At 37.3% G+C, this 21,924-nt stretch overlaps 2 protein-coding genes across 3 annotated transcripts; both read right to left on the bottom strand.

Moving 5' to 3' along the window:
• Positions 1 to 224: 224 nt before the first annotated feature.
• On the bottom strand, positions 225 to 3,886 carry LOC120013900 (protein GAMETE EXPRESSED 3). Its single transcript, XM_038865874.1, has 10 exons — positions 3,772 to 3,886; positions 3,407 to 3,570; positions 2,786 to 3,103; positions 2,438 to 2,684; positions 2,046 to 2,330; positions 1,857 to 1,943; positions 1,412 to 1,444; positions 1,272 to 1,331; positions 1,046 to 1,188; positions 225 to 922 (listed from the first exon to the last, which is right to left on the bottom strand). The coding sequence occupies exons 1-10, from the start codon at positions 3,866 to 3,868 to the stop codon at positions 326 to 328; spliced, it is 2,031 nt and encodes a 676-aa protein (XP_038721802.1). The 5' UTR covers positions 3,869 to 3,886; the 3' UTR covers positions 225 to 325.
• A 927-nt stretch (positions 3,887 to 4,813) lies between these two features.
• On the bottom strand, positions 4,814 to 14,433 carry LOC120011968 (isoprenylcysteine alpha-carbonyl methylesterase ICME-like). 2 transcript variants are annotated; one of them, XM_038863170.1, is made up of 11 exons: positions 13,817 to 14,429; positions 13,366 to 13,442; positions 12,805 to 12,874; positions 12,581 to 12,661; positions 11,288 to 11,362; positions 10,339 to 10,440; positions 10,124 to 10,261; positions 8,667 to 8,732; positions 8,350 to 8,493; positions 7,558 to 7,648; positions 4,814 to 5,316 (listed from the first exon to the last, which is right to left on the bottom strand). In XM_038863170.1, exons 1-11 carry the CDS (start codon positions 13,996 to 13,998, stop codon positions 5,155 to 5,157), a joined length of 1,188 nt encoding a protein of 395 aa, XP_038719098.1. In that variant the 5' UTR covers positions 13,999 to 14,429; the 3' UTR covers positions 4,814 to 5,154. The 2 variants fall into 2 exon arrangements, with proteins under 2 accessions (XP_038719098.1, XP_038719100.1); XM_038863172.1 differs by lacking the exons at positions 8,350 to 8,493; positions 8,667 to 8,732 and having other exon boundaries at positions 13,817 to 14,433.
• Between the last annotated feature and the right edge of the window lie 7,491 nt (positions 14,434 to 21,924).

Genomic DNA, 21,924 nt, shown 5'->3' with positions numbered 1-21,924 from the left:
GGATGATTATGATGACAGCAGAGAATTAATGTGAAGTATTGAAAGAAGGGGATATTCAATATTATAACAGGGTTTTATATCTATAAATAAGCCCCAAGTCACTTGTGGGTGGGCTAATGTCAAACCCAACAAGTAGATAAATAGAGGTCCGAGTATTTGTTCTGATAACATGTTAGAAATCTCGTCTCAAACACAGCAACAAATGTAGTTTGTGTATAGATTTGTTCTACTGACCGTTGTCATTGGTTTTTAGGTTAGAAAACGCGTCTGTCGTGTGACCATACAAAAAAAGAACATTTTATGGGACAGATAAATATTAATAGTCTTACTTAGTTAAAGATGTGCTCCTCCTCTTTAACCATGCGCTTCTGCTACTACTGGGAATGGATTCCGTCGCTTCTCCCTCATCATGCAATTTCTCTCTTGTTAGAATATGCTCCATAAATAATGGATTGACATGTCCCTTTGAGCTTGATACTTCCATTGAGCGATTTCTTTCGTAATCTTTCTCAAAATGTTGATCACTGCTTGAGCTCTCAGCTTCAATTCGCGCCTTTGCTTTAGCTGATAACAGAATGTCTTCTTGAAAATTCGAGTCATCAGACTCCGTCTCGCTGCCATTTTCTCCAGAAGATGGCTCACTCAGGGTGTGGAAAACCGTGACACTTTCTTTCTTAGCATTTTGGAAGGAATAGCTCCTTGTTAAACCATCATAGAGTGGAATGAGGAATTTTGAGCTTGAACCGGCTTCATCTCTTCCTAAACTGTATGTCGTTGAGAGCTTCCTCTCGATACGTTCCCTTTGCTGTACCAAATCCCCCAGGTCATGAATAACATCATTTGCCACTGCTTCCTCTGAAGCCTTTCGCTCAAGTTCCGTGATTGTCCTATTGAACATTTTCTTTCTGAGTTGGAGAGACCGCTGAGCGCAGAAAAATGTTCAGGATCAAGTAAGTCTGCTGAAGTTTCATTTTGCAGAAAGTATAGAATGGCATTCTTCATTCAAATCATATCAAGTGAGCAGAAGTTTGCGCGGAAACCTTACCCGCTTTTCCAGAAAAGTTGACAAGTTTTGCCCTTGAAGCTTTTTTTTTCTCCAAAATATACAGCAGAATCTGACAAGTGCAGCAAAAACTACCAAGACTGCAGACTCAAAAAATAGAAACCATAATATTGCTCTCTCATTACCTGCAAAAGAAAGTAAACGAGACTCGCCATGAAACCTCAGCGCATTAGTCTCTTCTTTTTTCTTTAATGTAGGAAAAGTTTACCTGTGTAGATATTGAGGCTCTCCGGCCTTGCCTGGGAGCAGCCAGACACTAGCGTCTGACCTGCTAACAAATAAAGTGTTACATCCCAATGAAATGTCAAAATATGTAAACAATTGAGGAGAAAATTACAAGACAATTACCGGTGCTATGGCATGGCACTGCATTGCCAGTCCCTGCATCATTTTAAAATTGGACAAACCAGTATGTAAGAATAATTGCAAGAAAGAGCAGAAGGGTTAAAACCTTTTTGACAGGGAAATTCCAGATTAACTCTACCAACCCATAATGTGAAATTATTTGCAGGTTCAAAATGTTCATATCCATTTTTAGCTGCCATGTTCATGGTGGCATTGTGTATAATATATTCAATTAGGACTCAACCTAGAAAGCCTTATACGGTTAAGAACGTTTTCCTCATTGGTGTTTAAACTGCTAACATAAAAGAGTAATGAGATGATCTTGGACAATCAAAATTTTCCTTTGCTGGAAATAATGAGGGATCTCGGAACTGGCAAGAGTGTATAACAAGCCATGTAAGAAAAATATCCATCTGTTAATATAAGAAAGAACCGGAAAGAATCTTACTTGAAGCAGTGATAAAAGCCAGAATGATTGTCTCATCTAGCATGAAATGACGAAGATCACTCTTGGACAGTAAGGATGAAATCGGACCTGACACAAAATGGCTTAAGCAGATTAAGGTTCATGAAGCAGTAATATATAACACATGATGCAATGAAGATTTAAGCAAGGTAAAGTAAGAGATGGAATTACCAGGATAGTTTTCAGACCAATGGATAGACCCAGTTGCTGGAACTAACAATGAGAAAACGACGCTTTCGGGTTTCATTGCTGAGAAAAAACTGTATTCACCTATTGTGTGGCTAATTTTTCCTTCCATCTGTGTCTGAGACATATAAACTCCATATCCAGAACAATCAAGAAGTGGACTAACTTGAACTACAGAATCCTCCGCAGCTGCTTTTTGGAATTTCTTTAGAACTCCAGTTGGTGAAAATGAGTACAGAAACCCATCCAACGAACCAACAGATATCCACCCTTCCATAGAAAACAATGTTAATGGAAAAAAAAGTGGATGAATTCCTCACAAGAACAGTATTTCATCAAAGTAAAATGAACATTTATTTCACTAAATAGAGAACTACCATTTGAATCAATAAGTGGTGAACATCCTTCAGAACTTAATGGCCCAATATTTCCCTCCCACAAAATGTTACCAGTAGATACGTCCACTGCCAAAATGAGAGTCCTGATTGGTACAGTAACGTACAAACGGCCATTGTTTCCAGGAGTGATGGTGAAGTTCTTGTGGAATGGACTTATGTCCAGAATCCACTTAAAGTGAGGACTATGCATTGACAGAGAATATAATTCTCCGGCAGAATTTGATATCTGCAAGAATATAACTGACAGAAATCAGTCAAAGGAGCATATGCCTCTTTAAGTTATTGTGATAAGGAAAACCTGAAAAATACACGGAGATAAAATCTTACATATATACTAGCTTCACATTGATCTATCACGGGAGCCGAATTAAAATAACAGTCAGTAATGCCTTTTCTACATCCTTGACGGTAGCCAAACTGAGAGAGCACAGGTCCAACACTCCAAAGAAGGTCTCCCCGCATGGTGTATGCAAATAGTCCGCGATTCTTGATACTAATAAACACAGTTGAGCTCAATGTGCTTACTGAAATCCCAATAATTTCACCGGCTGCCTCATGACCAAAGAAAACGTCTGCAGTGGCTGGTGAAGTTGCAGTATCAGAAAAGCTGATTTTCAACACTTTGTTCTCTGCAACCAAATATATCTGCAAATAGCTTCCTTAAATGATTTTGGAGCTTTGAAACTAGTAACCCACATGGAAACATAAAGAATACATCCACCTAAAATTTTAAAAAAATTCAAAAAAATGTTCTACATTTGCTTGAAAAACCTGTAAGTAAATCTTTCTTCTCGTAACATGTTAGATTTTGCATGCCAAATGTTTAGAAATGTAATGATGATGTACTTCAATTAGCATATTTGGGGAACTTGGTATGAATATTGGATGGCACGTATCGATTAATTTCGCTAGAGCAAGATGATTATGATTGGAGAAAATGAGAAGTACCTTTCCTTTGCCACCATTAACTGGAGCCATACCAACATTGCACTGATAATTCAAATGTAAGACCCAAACAATGGAACCATTACTTTCAAATGCATAAAAGTTCCTATCCGAACAAGCGTAAATCCTCTCATCTTCCCCAATCAAAGGTTTAGACAGCCTTGGAACTGAAAAGGAAAATGTTGTAAGTCAGAAATTAGAGAAAGCTAAGAAATTTTCAATTACATAATAGTTAGCATGTGCAGCTCACAAGGTGAATTGGCATCATACAAAGGAGTTACTTAAGCTTATAAAATCAAAATTTCACCCATCTTTGCATACTAGCCTATGTCAAAGCATTCTGCGCACAGAGAGAGAGAGAGAGAGACCTGAAAAAGAGGGTGGGTGAGCGGCGTAAATCTGGGACTGAGTGTAGGCAGGAGGAATCATCATGAAGAAGAAGAAGAGTAGATATGGAATTAACATTTGTGTACAGTTTGCAGACTCTACTGTCTCTCTCTATCTCTCTCTAACTATAATGGTACATACTACATAGGGAAGGAACTGCTCATAACCGCTGGTGTGATGGCAGAAAACATTGTTTTTTGCACAATAATCCACTTTTTTTTTTCTTACATAAACATTATACAATCCAAAAACACAATATGTGCCCGGATCATGGTCACCGTCACACCTTCGTACCTCCAAATACCCGGATTCGTTATAGTCTCCAATTATATTGAACCCACTTAATTCATATTCATTAAATACCAATTTCTATATTGACTATCGAAATTTTTTTCCTTATTTTTGCTTATCTTCTATCTCTATCTTTGGTCTCACATCAAATAACAACCGTTTATGCTCACAAAAAACACAATATGTGCCCCGGTCACGGTCATGGTCACACCTTCGTACCTCCAAATACCCGAATTCGTTATAGTCTCCAATTATATTGGACCCACTTAATTTATATTCATTAAATATCAATTTCTATATTGACTATCGAAAAAAATTTCCTCATTTTTGCTTATCTTATCTTTGGTCTCATATCAAATAACAACCGTTTATGGATGAGCGTTCTTGGAGTATTTAGTCAAGCTCTGAACCCACGTGCCTATGAGAAGCGCTCTTGGAGTCGTTAGTCTAGGTTTGAACCTACGTGCCTATGACTTCAATTCTCACGCACTGAATCCCCCGATAAGTAGTCATGCATTATGATAGGAACACCCAATTCTCTAGCAAATACAGCCCAACGTGTTGAGAAAGTTGTTGTCATAGATAAGATAACTCTACTATGTCAACATTATTGCTATATCATCATTCATCAGATCACATCCTCCTCTGAGTCTGGCCCAAATTCCCAATGATTGGTGAGTAGCATCTACAATGGTCAGCAATCCAATCCAAATTTATTCTTACCTGGTAGTATATCAAAATCTTGAGAATTTACCTTAACTTAAATCAACAGTTGTACAATTGGAGTCATAAGGAAAACCATGAACTGGGATACGAGTGCTGGTGTAGAAATCATACAACAATTGTCCCAAATCATGAATCAAACGAAAATAAACCAATATCACCTAAAAAATCAAAGTCCCAACGTTTCTGAACATAAATGGCGCACATACAAACACAATGGGGATTTCAGACTTGCCCTCGAAGAAAATGGCACATCCACTGTGGCTTGAGAAACCATATGGTGGAGGAATTTCCAACACTACGGGGCATAGGCAGATATACAAAATCTAACCGAGGACAACTCCAGAGGTCTAAAAGGGGCTGATATCATGAGCCAACCTTAACAATAGCTCAGGAACGAGGCGTCTTCTTGGAGGTGCCACAGCATCCTTTGCTTGAGCTTCCTCATCATTGGCGTGTATCACTGAAACTATATTTTCAAACAATTCATCCTTGCCACCTCGCAAAGGATCCTGCACAAAAGTAAGAACAATTAGGATTGGATGGCCATTTTCAATGCTATACAAATAATTCAAGTAATCAATTCCAAGGTGATTTTCGAGAGGAGACTAAAATAATTCAAGTAACCATTTGATATAGGGTAGGGGTAGCAGTAACTAAAGATAACATGCCAAAAAAATTTGGCTAATATGGTTTTGGCATGTACAACATTATATAGTAGTGTGGTATTGCATGAAGTTTAAAAAATTATTTATGGCTGTTAGGCAGACGGAAAAGGTATTTTACACAAGATGACCTTTTACTCTTGTGGTAAGGCTATAGGTTAGGCTGTTCTGATTTGCCCTAGCGAACAAAACCCCACGGGCAAAGCGGGCGCCAGGAGAATTCAGGATGAGCTGACATGATACTTAAAATTCTAACATGGTTTCCCTACTCTATAAACTTGAAGGATATATTTGGACTACAAACATAAAAAGCACAGAAAACTTTGGAAAACAACTTTTTCTCACTCGCTTTTAAAAGCACGAACACAAGGTAGTCAAAATTGAGATTTTACCTAAATTTGGAAAGGGAATATAAAATCGGAATCGTAAAATTGTAAGAGTGTACGTATTCTATAGAATTAAGTATAATTATCGATGATATAATGCAAAAACAATAAAAATGCCCTACAATCACATAGAACATGTTCAATGACATGTTTCAACATTAAAAAAACTATAATAACCACACGATAACCTATATAATTATTTTGCGCTCGTTTTATACATTAATCTAGGATTAATAGTTCGATGGCCTAAGTTGGAATATGCTAGCTGTTTATTATTTTTTGTTTTTTGGATTTTTTTCACTATTTAATCTGACAAACTACTTAATTTGCTGCATTGATTCAATGGTATTGTCTACTCTATAAAAGGGCCATTCTGTACAGATAAAACCCAAGTAATTAAGTCAAAAGGATTTTAAATGGTGGATTTATGTTGTGTGGAATCACTATAAAAATCATGTTTACATCAATTCTATCATGGTATGTTTTACTTAAGATTGATTTGAAATCTTACATTCTATATATCTAACTCTAACAAAAAGAAATGAAAAAAGAAGAAGCAAAGAAACTCAAAACAAAACGCTGTCGTTTCTGAAGCTGTTATACTTGTTCCTTCTGCCTCCCACTTTCTACTTCTCTGCGATCTTCTCTCTCTACTTCTTCCCATACTTCCAACATCACGTCAATTCTAACCCTCATTCCACATATCCCAAAGAACAGCAGTTTCAGATACAACAAAGGTCGTTATCTTTGTCTTCAATTTTCCCAGTAGACGCTACACACATGCCTCACCATATTTTCTCTCCAGCCACCAAAGCGTGTAAGCTAAGCTTCCTTTCCCTTTTAAGTTGATTCCTTTTGTTCCTTGTCATTCTTTAGCTGGTTTTGGTGGTTCTGTTTTGCGGGTTTTGTGCTAAAAAAAGAGTTACTTGATTCTTGTTTTTGAGATCATTAAACTTGTTCAAAATCGTAAGATTTTAAGAAGATTTTGATCCATTTAAGATTCCATTATGATTTAACCATATTTTGCAAGTTAAATCATACGATTTTATGATTTTAATCATGATTTTAACCTCCTCGCTACTACATCAATTTTAATAATTAACTATCATTATGAAAGGGTCAAAGATAAAGAACAGCATAATTAATTTTGATATAAGCAACATAAGATAGTAGTGCAAAACTGGTCCTAAAACTATGACCAAGCCCCTATTTCAGGCTCACAAGTTGGTACTCGAACTTGGAAGACTGATTAGTGATTACAAATGGATTAGAGTAACCCAGGTTTGAACACTCTTCATACTGACGCTGCAAACCCTCAGTAAAGTTCTCACCAACAGGCGAATTCATTAGATTATGAGACTCAAGCAAGACATACAGCATCTTCAGATAAGCACAAGACAACCTAAGATAATCCTCACCCAGCTAATACAAAGATCAAAATCTGAAAATAAGGAATTTGATTTATTGATCCAGGGAATGCAAAGACAGTGAAGGTTGACATAAGCCCTTAATTCTGACTAGAGTATCTCAGAGTACTCAATTTTTATCTAGTCTAAGGTGTGATAAATGGAGCTAATCTACCTAACCTCCTACAGGAGTAATACAAGAAGATTGAAGTCATATCATACACCACTTATTTTAAACTACAATGATATTTGGCAACAAAATAAGCTGCAAAGAAATCTGATCATATCTCACTAACCTGTAGAAAGAGATCTGTATGAGTTTTTTCTTCAAACAAAATTAGCTTAGCTTCAGCTCCCATACTTTGAAGTGTGTCGACAAAAGACTTACTGCATAATGATAATATAATCAAATTAGAATGAAAATTTATAGCAATCTGCAGCAATGCAACATCATGCGTCAGAAGAAAATTCCAATGGCACAAGTTTCTTTTCTCCCCAAATAGTCCATTGGCACACACTAAGATATTTCTGGCAAGAAGGAAATAATTTTAAAATGATTTGCATGGTCATCCAACATGGGAAGTAAATTTCATTCACTTCACAGAAACATCATATGCCAAACATATTCCAAATAAAAGCTTAATTCTCTCAAAATGTGAAACATCAATGACATTCTGTTAGTGGCTGTTGGGTAATGGTGACTTCTGAAAGTATGGAATTGAAGTACTTTAAGGAAAAAAATCAACGTTGTTGGAACTTGAAAGTCTTATTGTCATAGTATTATCTAGTAAGAAGGAAATGGAGAAGGAGACTTGTTGAGCTAAAAGGGACTAACAATGATGTATTAGCCCTATAGAAAGATTAACTGAAATGAAAATGTAGTTTGTGCATGCCCCTTCCATTTATGTAGTTCAAAATCGTTTCCCTTATAAGGCTTTTGACCTACTAGCCTTTTCAGTTGCATATAAATTTAATCAAACACATAAGAAACCCGTTTTGCCATTTAAGAAGAATTCCAACCCATGAAACCCTAATTCAATTCAGAATGAACTTTTGATTGTCAGCATTTACACTAAGGGGCATTGAACCTGGAATCTGATGGAATTGAATAATCAGAGGTTCCATGGTAAAGAAAAATAGGAGGCAGGAGAGAAACAGCCTCTCTACTACTCGGATCCTCAATTCTAACTTCCGGAGAATATTGTTGAAAGGACTCTTTGCCTTCCATTATGCTGCAGCAACAAATCAACATCTTATGTTAGGCAAAGAAAAAAGAAAAAAGAAAAAAGAAAAAAGAAAAAAGAAAAAGGAAAAGAATATATATATGGAGAGAGAGAGAGATAATTGATAAGGGTTTAACAAGCAGAAAAAAAAAAAAAAAAAAAACCTAGGTGATGGTGAGTACCTTAAGAATAAAGAACGATACAGGCCACGATTATGAAAATGATCAATTAAATTGAATAAATTGTACCTGTCAACATAATTTGAAAGGAAATGTGATCAAGAATGGAGATGCAAGCACCTTTCAATCAACAAATCATTTAAAAGTGAATCAAGCTACGATGTTAGTAGCTATTTAAATTCCCACAAACATTCAAACAAGAGAATTAATATTGATTATTACTTTTAAACTTTTGAGGAAAGTTTTATGGCGTAAGAATTAGGAAAGTAAAAAATTACCCTTGTTGATATGGAATAAAGAGCAATTATGGCATTGATATTAAGAACCAAAAAAATTCCTTTTCTTTGCATGCTTGTGTAAAAATGAGGCCCCTATTAGGGCAGTCACATCTTAACAAGTGTTGTATCAACCTTCTCATAATTAAGCTGGATGAACCTTCTCATGATTTCTATATGTGATATACTTCTTAGACATAACATGGAAAAGCACAAAAACCTTAAAAATCCCCATTCTAAATGTCAAGCCTAGTGCAGAAGTCCCCACCAATGCAAGGTCTAGAAAAGTGTAGATATACACAATTTTACCGTACATTGCAGGGAGCATATTTTGTGAACTTGTGGTGGCTGCATTGCAGTGAAGAAACTTCATCATTGAACTAATCGAACACAACACATGTACAGGCGAACATGTGATCCAATAGTAGAGTTGCAGGGGTGCAACCTAGAGGTCACAGGTTCAATCCCTGAAAACAACATCCCCACATATTATGTTGGGATAAGATATGCGTACATTCTGCATGCCCCCAACCCCTTCCACTGCGGGAGTCTTATACACGGGAGTCGTTTACCTTTTACCTTTTTACACAACTTTGCCCTCGCATTAGTGCAGAGAAGCCGTTTCCAATATTTGAACCCATGGCCTCTTGGTGGTTGTGAGACTACCATACCACTTGGCGATCGGCTCGGACTTAAGAGAACAAATATACAAAAAAACATTTTTGAGGAAGCACAGCAGGGGCAACTATTTGCTTTTACCATTTCTTCACAAAATAAATGCAAGTCTATACATAACACAAGATGCTACTGCCATGATCTTAAATTGACGACAGGGCAACACAAAATACTTAGCTTTTTTTCATTTGTGTTTTCAGCGTGGCAAAGGAGAGGTAATACTTTTAAAAACAATGATATCTAAAAAAAGGCAAACACCACCTAAGATCACAATTAGCAACAAGAAAATTTCGCAGTGCTAGTCTTTTGTTGAACCCCAAACTCACATTAAAAGCAAAACTGAACAGTAGAAGAGTCTCATGCAGATGATCATTAACAAGATATAAATGATGCGAGAAATTCTTCCCAATTGTTAACCAAACATTTAAACCACATGACATGATAAATAATGCTTCATCAAGATTGCTGAATTTCTAGAAGATTTAAGCAAAACAGCAGGAAAAGAATTACCCTCCAGATAAACCAAAATAAGCTTTTATCTGGGAAACACTCCAGAATATGCTCTCTCCCAAAGATTCCTTGATGGCTTGCTCCAAAAGAACACAGGTAGAAATATGTGCACCAGCTGATTGTCCCATTAGATAAATCCTGCTCAAATAGGTATATGGAAATAAGTGGAATATTCTAAGGGAAGAAAGGAACAGGAGAACAGAGAATTGTATTACCTGTCAGGGTCACCTCCATACTCAGCAATGTTGTTGCAGATAAATGCAATCCCCTGTGAAGCATCTTTAACCATATCACTGATAGTACCCTGGGGAAAATTTCTGCATGCACATTTCGACCAAAGATGATGTAGAAATAAAATGACACATACGCTGAGAGCACAGAAAAATGTGATCAACCAATACTTCCATTAATATCAAACTTCCTGAGTACTTGAAAAGCAAACATATGAATGTAAGAAAATACCTTAATTAATTTACACCTGATTTTCAACTATAAGACGGTCGGTATAAGTGACCATTGTAGGTGGAAACAAACCAATGAAAACTAATTACCTAGACACACTTAATTGTTTTTCTAAAGGTTTTTAAAACAAAAATCAAGTAACAATACATTGTTCAGAGATGTATATCCTTCATTAAAGGTACAAAATGCATCGTCAACTTCAAATCCACAGTTAAAATTATATGATGGTGATAAGCAGGGAAAGCCGAAGTGAGGTAAAGCTTCTAGTGGGAATATGACATGTCAAGGATCAAATTTCAATCAGTGGATGTGACAGCAAAAAGCAAAAACCCGTACCAAGTTGAGTGCTCTACTATACAAACTTATGCACTATTTGAGTCACCTCAAAGGAAATCTGGGAGCTCACTTCATTTCATTTATAAGCAGTACATTATTTAAGATCATATACAACCAGGAAATTAAAGAATTTAGAATGGAATTCCTCATATTGTAAAATTCCATCCCACTCAAATATCAGGACCGGGATTTCTTGGAATAAAATGCCCACACCATTTCTTTCATTGATGGAAAAGATAGGATGAACTTCAATTAATATAAAGTTTAAAATAAGTTTCATTTTTTTTATTATTCTTTCATTCATTTTATATAATACTTATATGGGGATAAATCATGTGCAGCAACAAATTAAAATTAATCCGCTACCTGTAATCAATACATGCAACTATGATGTCTCTTTCAGCCAACTGTTGTCCAAGAAGAGAACCCCATGCTTTATACCTGAATAAACATGAAACCGCAGAAAACCAATGTCAAAAACTATGGAAGAAAATGCATCCTGTTAAGATTTGTTATTGTGCCATTCAACCCAGTAAATTAACTTGTTGGGTTGTGACATTTCACATCTCCCTCGCGTGTGGGCTTTTGATTGCCCAACACGTGCACAATAAACGAGACCCAACACTAGAGATACTCACACAAGGCCCACACCCGAGGCAACAACAAATATACACAAAGGCCCACACTAACATGGCATTGAAGCAAGAGGTCATGGGTTCAAACCTTACCTTCTGCAATATAAACCCCTATTTGTTGTTGCCCCAAGTGTGGGCCTTTTTGAGAGACCCTAGTGTTGGACCTCGTTTGTAGTGCCAATGTTGGTCCGTCGGATTGCCCAGCTCACACATGAGGTGGAGTGTTAGAATATATATAAATGATGTGAAATGCCCCAAACCAACAAGTTAACTTATTGGGTTGAATGACAAAGTAACTAATCTTAACACGTCCGTCTCCTAATATAATTTAATCTAGGCCTCTAACTATTGTGCTAGAAAAATTGAATAGGTGCGTCTTATTGTGCAACAAATACTTGCCAAAAAGAGATGCAGGACTATCAACTTAAACTGAGGTTTCCTGACAGTTCAATATAACCTCAGGATATTAGCAAGTGTTGTTTTATAAGACAAATGACTGGAAAATGGAAATTAAGACACGGAATCTATCACTCATTAGCCTAGAATGTGCACAAGGCCTACTTCAGTGTCTTGTGTCAGATTTCAAAAGTTAATAAGGTTCCATTGAGATTATTTAAGACCTTGTTCTTTATGCCTTTGTGGTAAGCCCCTTGAGCCATGTTTACTAGCTAAAAAGAGGTCCTTGAGAAAAGAATACTTGCACTATTCTTATCGGTGGCATAGATGATGTTAATTGCCCACCTAAAAGTTAAATAGCAGCACCATTTAATATCAAACACCCATTCTTACTAGATTTGGAGTGACTACCATATCATTAACACTTGAAATATGTCATCCAACATAACAACCAAGTCTTGTTTGGGACCTTTTGTCCAAATCATGAGACACTTTTGCATATTTAGGAGTGGGTCAGGATGTTAATACGTCAGGTGCCTTGGGTTGCAAACTAAGTCAAACAAGTTAATATAACTAATGTCAATCAAATCCAAAAAGAAGGGAAAGGAGGTAGTATGAAACCACTCACCCAATAATCCATGCCCCACCAGTTACAAATGCCACTACTGGCTTTGGTTCATTTATTTTTGTTGGTAAATAAAGGTCCAACCTGTGAAATCACCATCCATCAAAACATCAAATGGCATGTCATTTAGTATACATGACAAAAATAAATTCCTTGAATATTGAGAATAAGTTGTTTGAATGATGAGAAAAATTTATAAACAATGACCTTGATAAAAATCTCTGTACCTGTTTCTAGGTTGATCCCCATACACAATACTCCTGCGAACTTGGCTTGAGAAGAAATAATAATACGCGACTGCAAAGGATCATTATGCCAAATTATTATTTTGTATTAACCTAAATAAATTTGGCTGTAGCTAAACAATAATTCGGATCAAAGCAATACTTCTGGAAAACCAGTACAATACGATAATTTACAAGAATATCCATAAACATTGATCCGCCAAAAGAGAGCAAGCAACATCAATTTTCATTATGGCATCTGACATGAGGTAGGCCCCCCTAGCATTTTATTTCGAACAAGCATAAGGATATATAAAGAGCATAATTTATGAGAAATTCTGTGATTAGATATAAAACAACTACTGGAAGGAAATTGACTTAGGTGATGTAACATTCTCCATAAAGTTTATTTCTTTGTTTATGAATTTACAGAGGGATCTCTTGTGCTTTCTTTCATATTCATTATATGGTTACATACTATAGTTCATAGATGTAGAAGCCAATAACGAGAAGCTCAAAAGTAGTCATCAGTAACCGTAATGCATAAATTGGATAATGAAAAACCTTGAAGAAAGCCAGGCATCAGCAGCATAGCATAGCAAGCTAGTGCAGCTAATCTTGTCATCCACCGGTAGCCTATCCTGAATGAAATATATGATTAGGAAAATATTTGTTGTAGGTATGTCACAAATAAGTAAATTATTTGGAATATATTTTAGGAAGGAATCCAAATGGAGCCTACACATTATGGAATCATTTTATTCATTCATCAGAATAGAAATAAGAGGGAAATATTACACCGTATATTCTACATCAGACTAATATCTTCTTCTCCGATTTCAAAATTCAAACCAACTGCCTCAACTGCTAATCTTTAATTAACAAGTTTTAAACTCCATTTTCACCGATAAATAGCATAAATTAATATCAAATTTTCATGCCTCTCGAAGTTACCATGTTGACGCACTAACAAATGCAGAGCATTGCATTCAAAAAAGTAAAAGAGATGTAATACCCGAGATATCGGAGAAGCTTGATGGCGAGGCCGGTGACTAAGTAAGTCTCGGCGGCCGCATGGCCGAAATCTTCTCTTAAAGAAGCTTGGCGGGAAGGACGAGGAGTAGCCGGTGGCTTCTGTCCCCGAGTGTGGAGAGTACCTGCTCCGGCGCCGGAACTCTCCGGCGGGGACCACGTCATCTCGTAACGGAAAATTAGGTTTACGATTCGATTTTGTTGGGGATGCGTCGATTAAATTACTGTATACGTCTGAGCTTATAATTAGCGATCACGGAAATGAAAAGGGGATGATATGAAAATCTGGATTTGTGTTTGTTTCGATGCAAAACTGAAACGGCAGTAGTAGCGAACTAGCGATACATAAATAATCACATCGCATGCTGACTAGGCAGCTTGACTCTGCAATTTTTTTCAAAAATTATAAACGGGAGCCCTAAAAGCATGAACCATGAGCGATTTGGTTACTGTAGCTCAGAGTTCCGTTTCGAATATTGTACTATTTCTTCCAATTTTCTCCCGGAAATCGAGCACGCCGACGGGTTAAAGACTGGCCAGGGACGACGTCTGTCTTGTTTGGGATCGTTTTTCCAGCTTGCTGGGGGCGAAAATGTTATTTGTCCCAACATTTTGGTCCCAAATTTTCCCAATCTCATATGACATTGTCACTTAAGCTTCATGACATGGATGGACACTTTTAAAATTTAAATTTCTTCCTTTTCTTTTCTCTCTTCTCCCTCCATTCCTCTTTTGTCCAAAATTTAAAAATTAAATACTCCCTTCTTATTCTCCTACACTTTCATTTTTTATCTCATGTTTTTATGCACATTTTTTTGTTATATAAACTCACGATTACATTATTTTTTCTCACACAAACATGTTATAACTGTTGTCACCAAAATGTGGCCCAAGGTGATGATGATTTGCAGGTGTGCCAAGGCTTATAGTTTCCTACACTAATGTGAATGAAATGCACCGAATGTAAATAAGACTTCTATCTAGACGATTGAACGAACTATCTTGGGACCTCAATAGTTCTAGGTTCCCCAACTCCACTGAAGTGCGCTTCGTTGAGATTAAAATGAAGAAACATAAATAGACACCAAGAACAATTTACACAACGATGGTTGACATTGAAACTTGACAGGAAATAAATACAAGAAAATTTGGAATGAGCGACATAGCTTGAAATTGACAAGGATTTGGAAAATGTAATTGAAATGCTAGAATGCTAGGAAGCTTGAAGGTTAAAATTGTCTTTGGGCTTGAGTAGTTTGTTTGTTTGATTGGTTGTGTGTCCCTCCTCCGTCTGTCTACCATCTTATATATCTTCTGTCTTGCACGAAAATCTCCCCCATAAACCATGATTCTACTGCAGTTATCCTTCCTTTGTGTCATTTTCTGTCAGTTTGAAGTCATTACCACCTTTTCATGTCAGTTTTCCCTTAAATCTCTCACAAGCTGCCACCTGGACCACCTTGTTATAACTGCCACCATTTCTTCCTCTTTTCATGGATCACTCTCAGCACAACTGCACCTGGGCAGTTACTGGGCTTCTCTTCTACAACAATATGGGCTTATGGGCCATAACAATCCAAATCATAATAGGTAGCACAATGAGCCTTGCAAATGTTCTAAGCCCATTTGGCCCAACATATTTTTGGTGCAAACAATTGCTCCCCCCAGTTTGAATTTCAACTATTCAAAGTTGGATTTCAAACTGATTTTTCGGCCCTTCTCAACAATTCTTCAAATATCAATAACTATCAAATAAAATCCATTTAAAATTCAAACTCTTCTCTTACCTCATTTAATTTGAGCTGATGCCTCTTAATCTCTTTCTCCTGCACGCCTCTTTACTTCCTCACTTGTTTGAGAAATCCCTAGCTTTCTCCTCTCTTCTTCTCTTAACAATGGCTTCTTTCCTTCCAAATACTGCTCCTATCGACTCCCACCTTTCCCCCAAAAAACTGACAATCTCTTCTTCATCTTTTCTTGAAGAACTCCTTGCTAATCATGCAAAAGAGTTACCTTTACTGGAACAACATCGTTCCTGGCCCAAACCTCCTCTGGGATGGAGAGACTGGATCAATCGACTTCGAACTACCTTCGATGTACAATGGATGAAGCAGGGACTTACTTATTGACATGACCCTTGAGCCAATTCATTTCTACCCATCTTTGATTTCAGCGGCCTGCTGTTTCTGGTCTCGTTCGACAAATTCTTTTTGTCTTTCCCGGTGGCCATATGACCATCACGTTGAGGGATATGTATGCCCTAACTGGATTGCCCATCACAAGTCCAGATGCTCCCTGCCTCTTTTCTTCTGTCAGGATCGCCGAGGTAGGAGTAATGGAGGAAAAGAAAACTTTTTCCTACCACGGTTTGAGCTCCACAAGGCATCTTGGGGAACCTACCTTCAAAGAACATGCTTTGTTCCTGTGGTGTCTGCTATGCAGGTATGTCTTTGGTACCTTTGCAAATCAACCTGCCAAAGACTATCTTCCTCTTGCATGTGTCCTAGCAGAAGGTCAGAATGTAGCTTTGGGTAGTATTTGGCTAAGCCGTATTTATCACTGTTTTTCTTTGCTCACCTTTGAAAAACCCTTTTACCATCGTTTTTCTGGTAGCCTTTGGATTCTTCAGCCTTGGCTGTTCACTTACTTCCCTGCTTTACGTTCTCCTGATTATCAACTACCTACCAAATTCACTTCCTATGGGCAGTTTGTCTTAGCTTGCACTAGTGATAGATCTTTTGTAGAAATCTTCAATTTCTTTTTATCCTTGCCTTCAGACTGACCTGATTCTGAATATTTCTTGTTTACTGATACTCTGCCTGGTGGTCCTTTGATGCCCTTGTTATCTTCAAAAGTTACCATCTCTATGCTAATGGACCATCTCCTTCGTGATTTCTGGGCCAGTCTTGTTACACCCAGGTATCTCCATGAAGGTGTCAATATTGATAATCCTATGAACCCTCCTTGTGGCTTTAAGGCCTACAATCCTCAGCTCTGTGCTAGGCAGCTGGGCTATACCCAAAATGTGCCTCTTAACCGCCTTTTCCATTACAACCCTTCTGGAGAAGAGAGGACCAGTGTTCAGTCCAGAGAAAGGATTGAAAACTAGGTGGCTGCCAATAATAACGCTTTGAGGAGATTTGTGTTCCAGTTGCTGCCACCATTCAGTCCTGGTAGTACTTCTGATTATCAATCCTGGAGGGAAAGATATTACATAAATCTGCTTCCACTTGATCCACTACCTCCTCTCAATACTGAATCTGAGGCAGATATTGCAGATGTTACACCTGGTATGTTTCTTGATCTCCTTTTCATTTGCTTGTCTGTCTATGAAATTCTGATCTGGCAGTATGGTATGCAGCTATTCATGCTATTCCAATTTCTTCTAGAAAATTGAACATTAAGAATGAGCCAATTTCTCCCATGAAGAAGCCAAAAACTCATAAGAAGGTGGTGGTTGTTAGAAGATCTCAACGATATTCCACTAGAGTCAAGAAGACCACACAATCCAGTTCAGAGCCTGTTACTATCTCAGGAGATGATGATAGTGAAGCTTTCGGAGATTAGAGTGAAAAAATTTCCACCAGCTATGTAGGAGTTCCTTCATCAGATGAGCCAATTGTCATTCCCAAAATTTCTAACCAACCTTATGGCTCAGTTACTCCTCTCTCTTCTCAGGTTGATATCTTTCTTTATTTTGCTACCATAAATAATCCTTTGATGCTTATGACAGTACTATATGTATGCAGGCAGCAACATCATTTAAAGTGCTTACCTCTATCATACCAGCCAGCGTAGTAAACCCATTAGCAGGTCTGGATTTCTCCTTCCTGACTCCACCTCCTCTTGCTAGTAAAGTGCCAACTGAGGAAGAACTACAACATGCAACCAATAGACTGGTCCAAATTTTTGAGACAAACCTTCCAGATGTTCAAGAAGCAGATGGTAAGGAAGCTTTGAAGCATGTGAAGACTTTGCTGGCAGATCCTCAGATAGCTCCAGAGAGTAAAAGTAGGCTCATACGTTTGGAGCATGATTTGCATCATCTACCCACTGCTTTTCATCACGACTACTCTCTGGAACAGACCTTATCTAGTAAATTAGAGGGTTTATCTAAAGATCGAGCTGCTTATGAGATTTTACTTGCCAATTCTGAAAGTCTGGCTGCTGAAGACCTTGGGATTCAAAAAGACATTATTGCTGCTCAAGAGGAAATTGAAGCTTTGGAGCTCAAAATCCAAGGTTTGAAAGATAAGATTTTGCAGCAATATGATGCAAGAAGCCAAGTGCATGAAAAATTCTAGGAGGCTCAGCAAAGCCTCTATACTCTAGGTTCTTCTATCAAGTCACGACTACTTGATGCTCAAGCTTGGTCTTCAGATTTGCAGTTGACTCAAGCTCGTCTTCAGGCTCATTAGAATACCTAGTCAGCCTTAAAGCATATGCTAACTTGATTGTTGGACTTTGGCCATTGTTTGGCCTTGGTTGGTTTATTTTATTGCCATCTGTATTGGCTTCTAGTACTTGACTTTGGTCATTATTTGGCCTTAATTTCGGATATTTTTCTTTTATAATTGCTAATCATTTATTTACAATTTCTTTTGTGTGGCCTGTGGCCATCTACTATTTTTTTTTATTCATAATATGTGGCGGCTAAGGCCAGCTCATGGCTGCGGCTAAATAGCCTGCTTTTACATTCTTTATGCCATTACATATGTAGATTCCCAAATGCTTGGGAAATATGACTTTAAGTATTTGCCATTAATAAATCTCTTATGTGGCTGGCCATCTAGGTTTGCCAATCAGTATGCATTGCCTTTGAGAATTCTGTGCACCTTGAAGGGTCCTTCCCAATTTGGAGACCATTTGCCTAGCTCTTTGGCCTTAATTCCTGGTGGTAGGATCACCTTTCACACCATTTGGCCTTCATGGAACACTTTCTTCTTCATTTTCTTGTTGTAGGCCTTTGCTATCTTCTTCTTTTGGACTATCATCCTGTTCAGAGCCTCCATCCTGCTTTCATCCAACTGTTCCAGCTCCATATTCATAGCTTCCGAATATTCTTCAGCAGATAGACCATGTTGCTTCATAATCCTCAAAGATGGAACTACCAGCTCCATAGGTAGTACTGCATCATGCCCATAAGTGAGAACAAAAGGGCTAGTTGCAGTGTTTGTTCTCTTGGATATGCGGTAGGCCCATAAAGTCTCTGATAGTATCTTGTGCCATGCTCTGGGATTGTCCTCGATAGTTTTCTGCATGATAGAAATGATTACCTTATTTGAAGCCTCTGCCTACCCATTGGCCTGAGCATAGTATGGAGTAGATGTAAGCAATTTGACTCCATAGTCTTCTAGGAATGCTTTGACTTCCCCTCTAGTGAACATTGTCCCCTGGTCAGTTATGATGGTTTCTGGAATGCCAAATCTGAAAATAAGGTGTTCTTTGATGAAATCTACCACCTCTGCTTGTTCGACCATTTTCAAGGGTATTGCCTCTACCCATTTTGTAAAATAGTCAGTAGCCACCAGGATAAAATGATGGTCTTTAGATGAGGCAGGAAAGATCTTTCCAATGATATCAAGTGGCCACCCTCTGAATGGCCATGGTTTAATGATAGGCTGCATATCCACCGCTGGTGCTTTTTGAATGTTACCAAACTTCTGGCATTGTTGACAGTCTTTTGCATATTTAATGCAATCTTATAGGATGGTCAGCCAATAATAGCCGTGTCTTCTTATCAACCATCTCATCTTTGGACCGACTTGATGTGCACCACAGATACCTTCATGTACCTGTTGCATTATTTTCATACTTTCAATAAAACTAGGGCAGCGGAGTAACAAACCATCAGATCCTTTTCTAAAGAGTTCCCTCTCGATCATTACATAGCTTTGTGCCATCACTTTGATTTTCCTGGATACTGGATCATTGGTATGTGTCAGATGGTTAATGATATCTCTCCTCCAATCTTCCATCTGATCGTCAAGAGCTAGGCATTATGAGACTCAAAACAAGGAAATAACTAAGACGAGAGACTCCTAAATTAATTAACCCAATCCTAACAAAGTATATAAAAGAAATAATGTCAACACTAAAAATCCCACATCGATTGGATAGAACGCAGTTGCATTTCTGCGCCTTTATTTGTGATAGCCCATGAAAAATAAATTCGTGCAAACCCATGACCTTGAGCGGACAATATCCTCAATGTGTTTGGGCTGGTTCAACATGGTATCAGAGCAATGTCTCGTCCTATTGGACGGGTTTCTACATGTCCACTTGTTGGGTCTAACATAACCAATTTATAAATATAAAATTATCATTTTCTACTATTATAATACAATTGTGATGATTGAAACATTGAAAAAAATGAGGTTTTTTACATATAAGAACAAAAGGTGAGAGTTGTGTTTCAATAAGGACAAGTCAAATTTTTTTTTTAAAATAAGGACAAAAGTTCCAAACTTACTAAAATGTCATTTATTCTTCTTCCTTCTTCTTCTTTGCATCACCATAGGGGAAGATTGTCGTCTTGCCATCATTTTTAGAGAACAAAACACCAAAATGAAGCTTCATGATAGCCTGACCAAAGTCCAATCATCACCGACTGTCAATGATCACTTAAGTTGCAGGAAAAGCTTGGTGAAATCGTGGACCATCGTTTGAAAAATAGTTAGATCCGACAAATCTCGCCAACGACGGCGACGATCACCACCACCAATCAACTCACTGGACCAATGCGCATCATATTTGGAACTCGATTTGATAAAATGAGTGAAAATCATTCTGATTTTTAGATCTGATTATATGTTGTTTGTTTCAGATAAGTTGATATTATATATGTTTCAGATCTATTGATATTATGGTTTCGTTGGCAAGCCATTTTGGCAACAATATATGCTAGGCAGTAGCATATGTGTTAAGAGTCAACCAAATGACCATTTCTTGGCTCCAATACCGAGAAATATTCAGACGATATTATTGTCAATTGGAAATGGTGGTCTCCTTACCATTTTACAACAATTTCTAGGGTTGTTCGAGAAAACCTTTAATTATTAATTTATACTTATTTTTATGTTAAAGTGTTATGCATAAGGGTAAAATAGAATTTTAACTAATAAATAACTTAATTAGTCATCATTTCCCTCCAAATAACTTCATTTTGGAGAGGAAGAATTTGACAAAATTTAATGAAATCTTTCCTCCAATTCCCTTCAAATCTCGCCCTTTAAATTTTTTTTATGAACTATCCAAACAAGGGAATTGGAAGGAAACTCACTTTCCCTTCTCTTCCCTTCCTCCCAAATCTCTCAATCCAAACACATTCTAAAACTCCTAAATAGTATATGTGTTTGCTAGAGCCATTGAGATCCCATTATAATGACAATGAATATATAATTGTATGATACTTTTCTTCATAGCTCATTAAGTTTATTTCAAAGAAAAAAAAAAAGAAACCCTCTATTGAGTTCTAAGTTCTAAAAATTTAAGAATGGAGTTACCTAGCTAAAATTCTTCAGCATGATTTATCGACAAAGCTCTTCTTGATCTTTCAATTGGAACTCATATGTCAATTCCAACTAGTAGGAATTGGGCAATTGGTTCCTAAAACTCCATCATGTCCAGAATTCTTCTTGTGCCGAATGCCATTCTTGCATCAACATTAACCAACAGTGTCATTTTTGCTTAATATTTCGTCTAATTATATAGAGCACAATGTCATACCATGTGGTAAGTAATGGCTCATCAAGGTCATTCCTCACACTGACAACAACATTCCCATCGATAGTCACATTTAGTGTTGGTCCCGGATACTGTCCTTTATCACAATAACCTACACACATATTGCTTAGTTCATAAACTCACATGAAATAAAAGCAAAAAAAAGAGTATAAAGTAACAATAAAAATATAAAAAACATAATCGAGTGAAGAAAAAAATAGAATTTTAAACTGAAGAAGAGAAGTGAAAGAACTTGCTATTTAACTCCAAGTGGGAAGGCTTTGAGGTAGGAGACAGTCCAATCAAAGAACACAATTAGAAGGAAGAAGTTTTAAGGATGTTTGATTTTACAAGCAAGCATGAGAC

Source organism: Tripterygium wilfordii, chromosome 13 (genome assembly GCF_013401445.1).
Source record: "Tripterygium wilfordii isolate XIE 37 chromosome 13, ASM1340144v1, whole genome shotgun sequence".
Taxonomy (NCBI): Eukaryota; Viridiplantae; Streptophyta; class Magnoliopsida; order Celastrales; family Celastraceae; genus Tripterygium; species Tripterygium wilfordii.
Note: the sequence above shows the minus strand (reverse complement) of the source record. Positions and strands in the feature narration are given on the sequence as shown.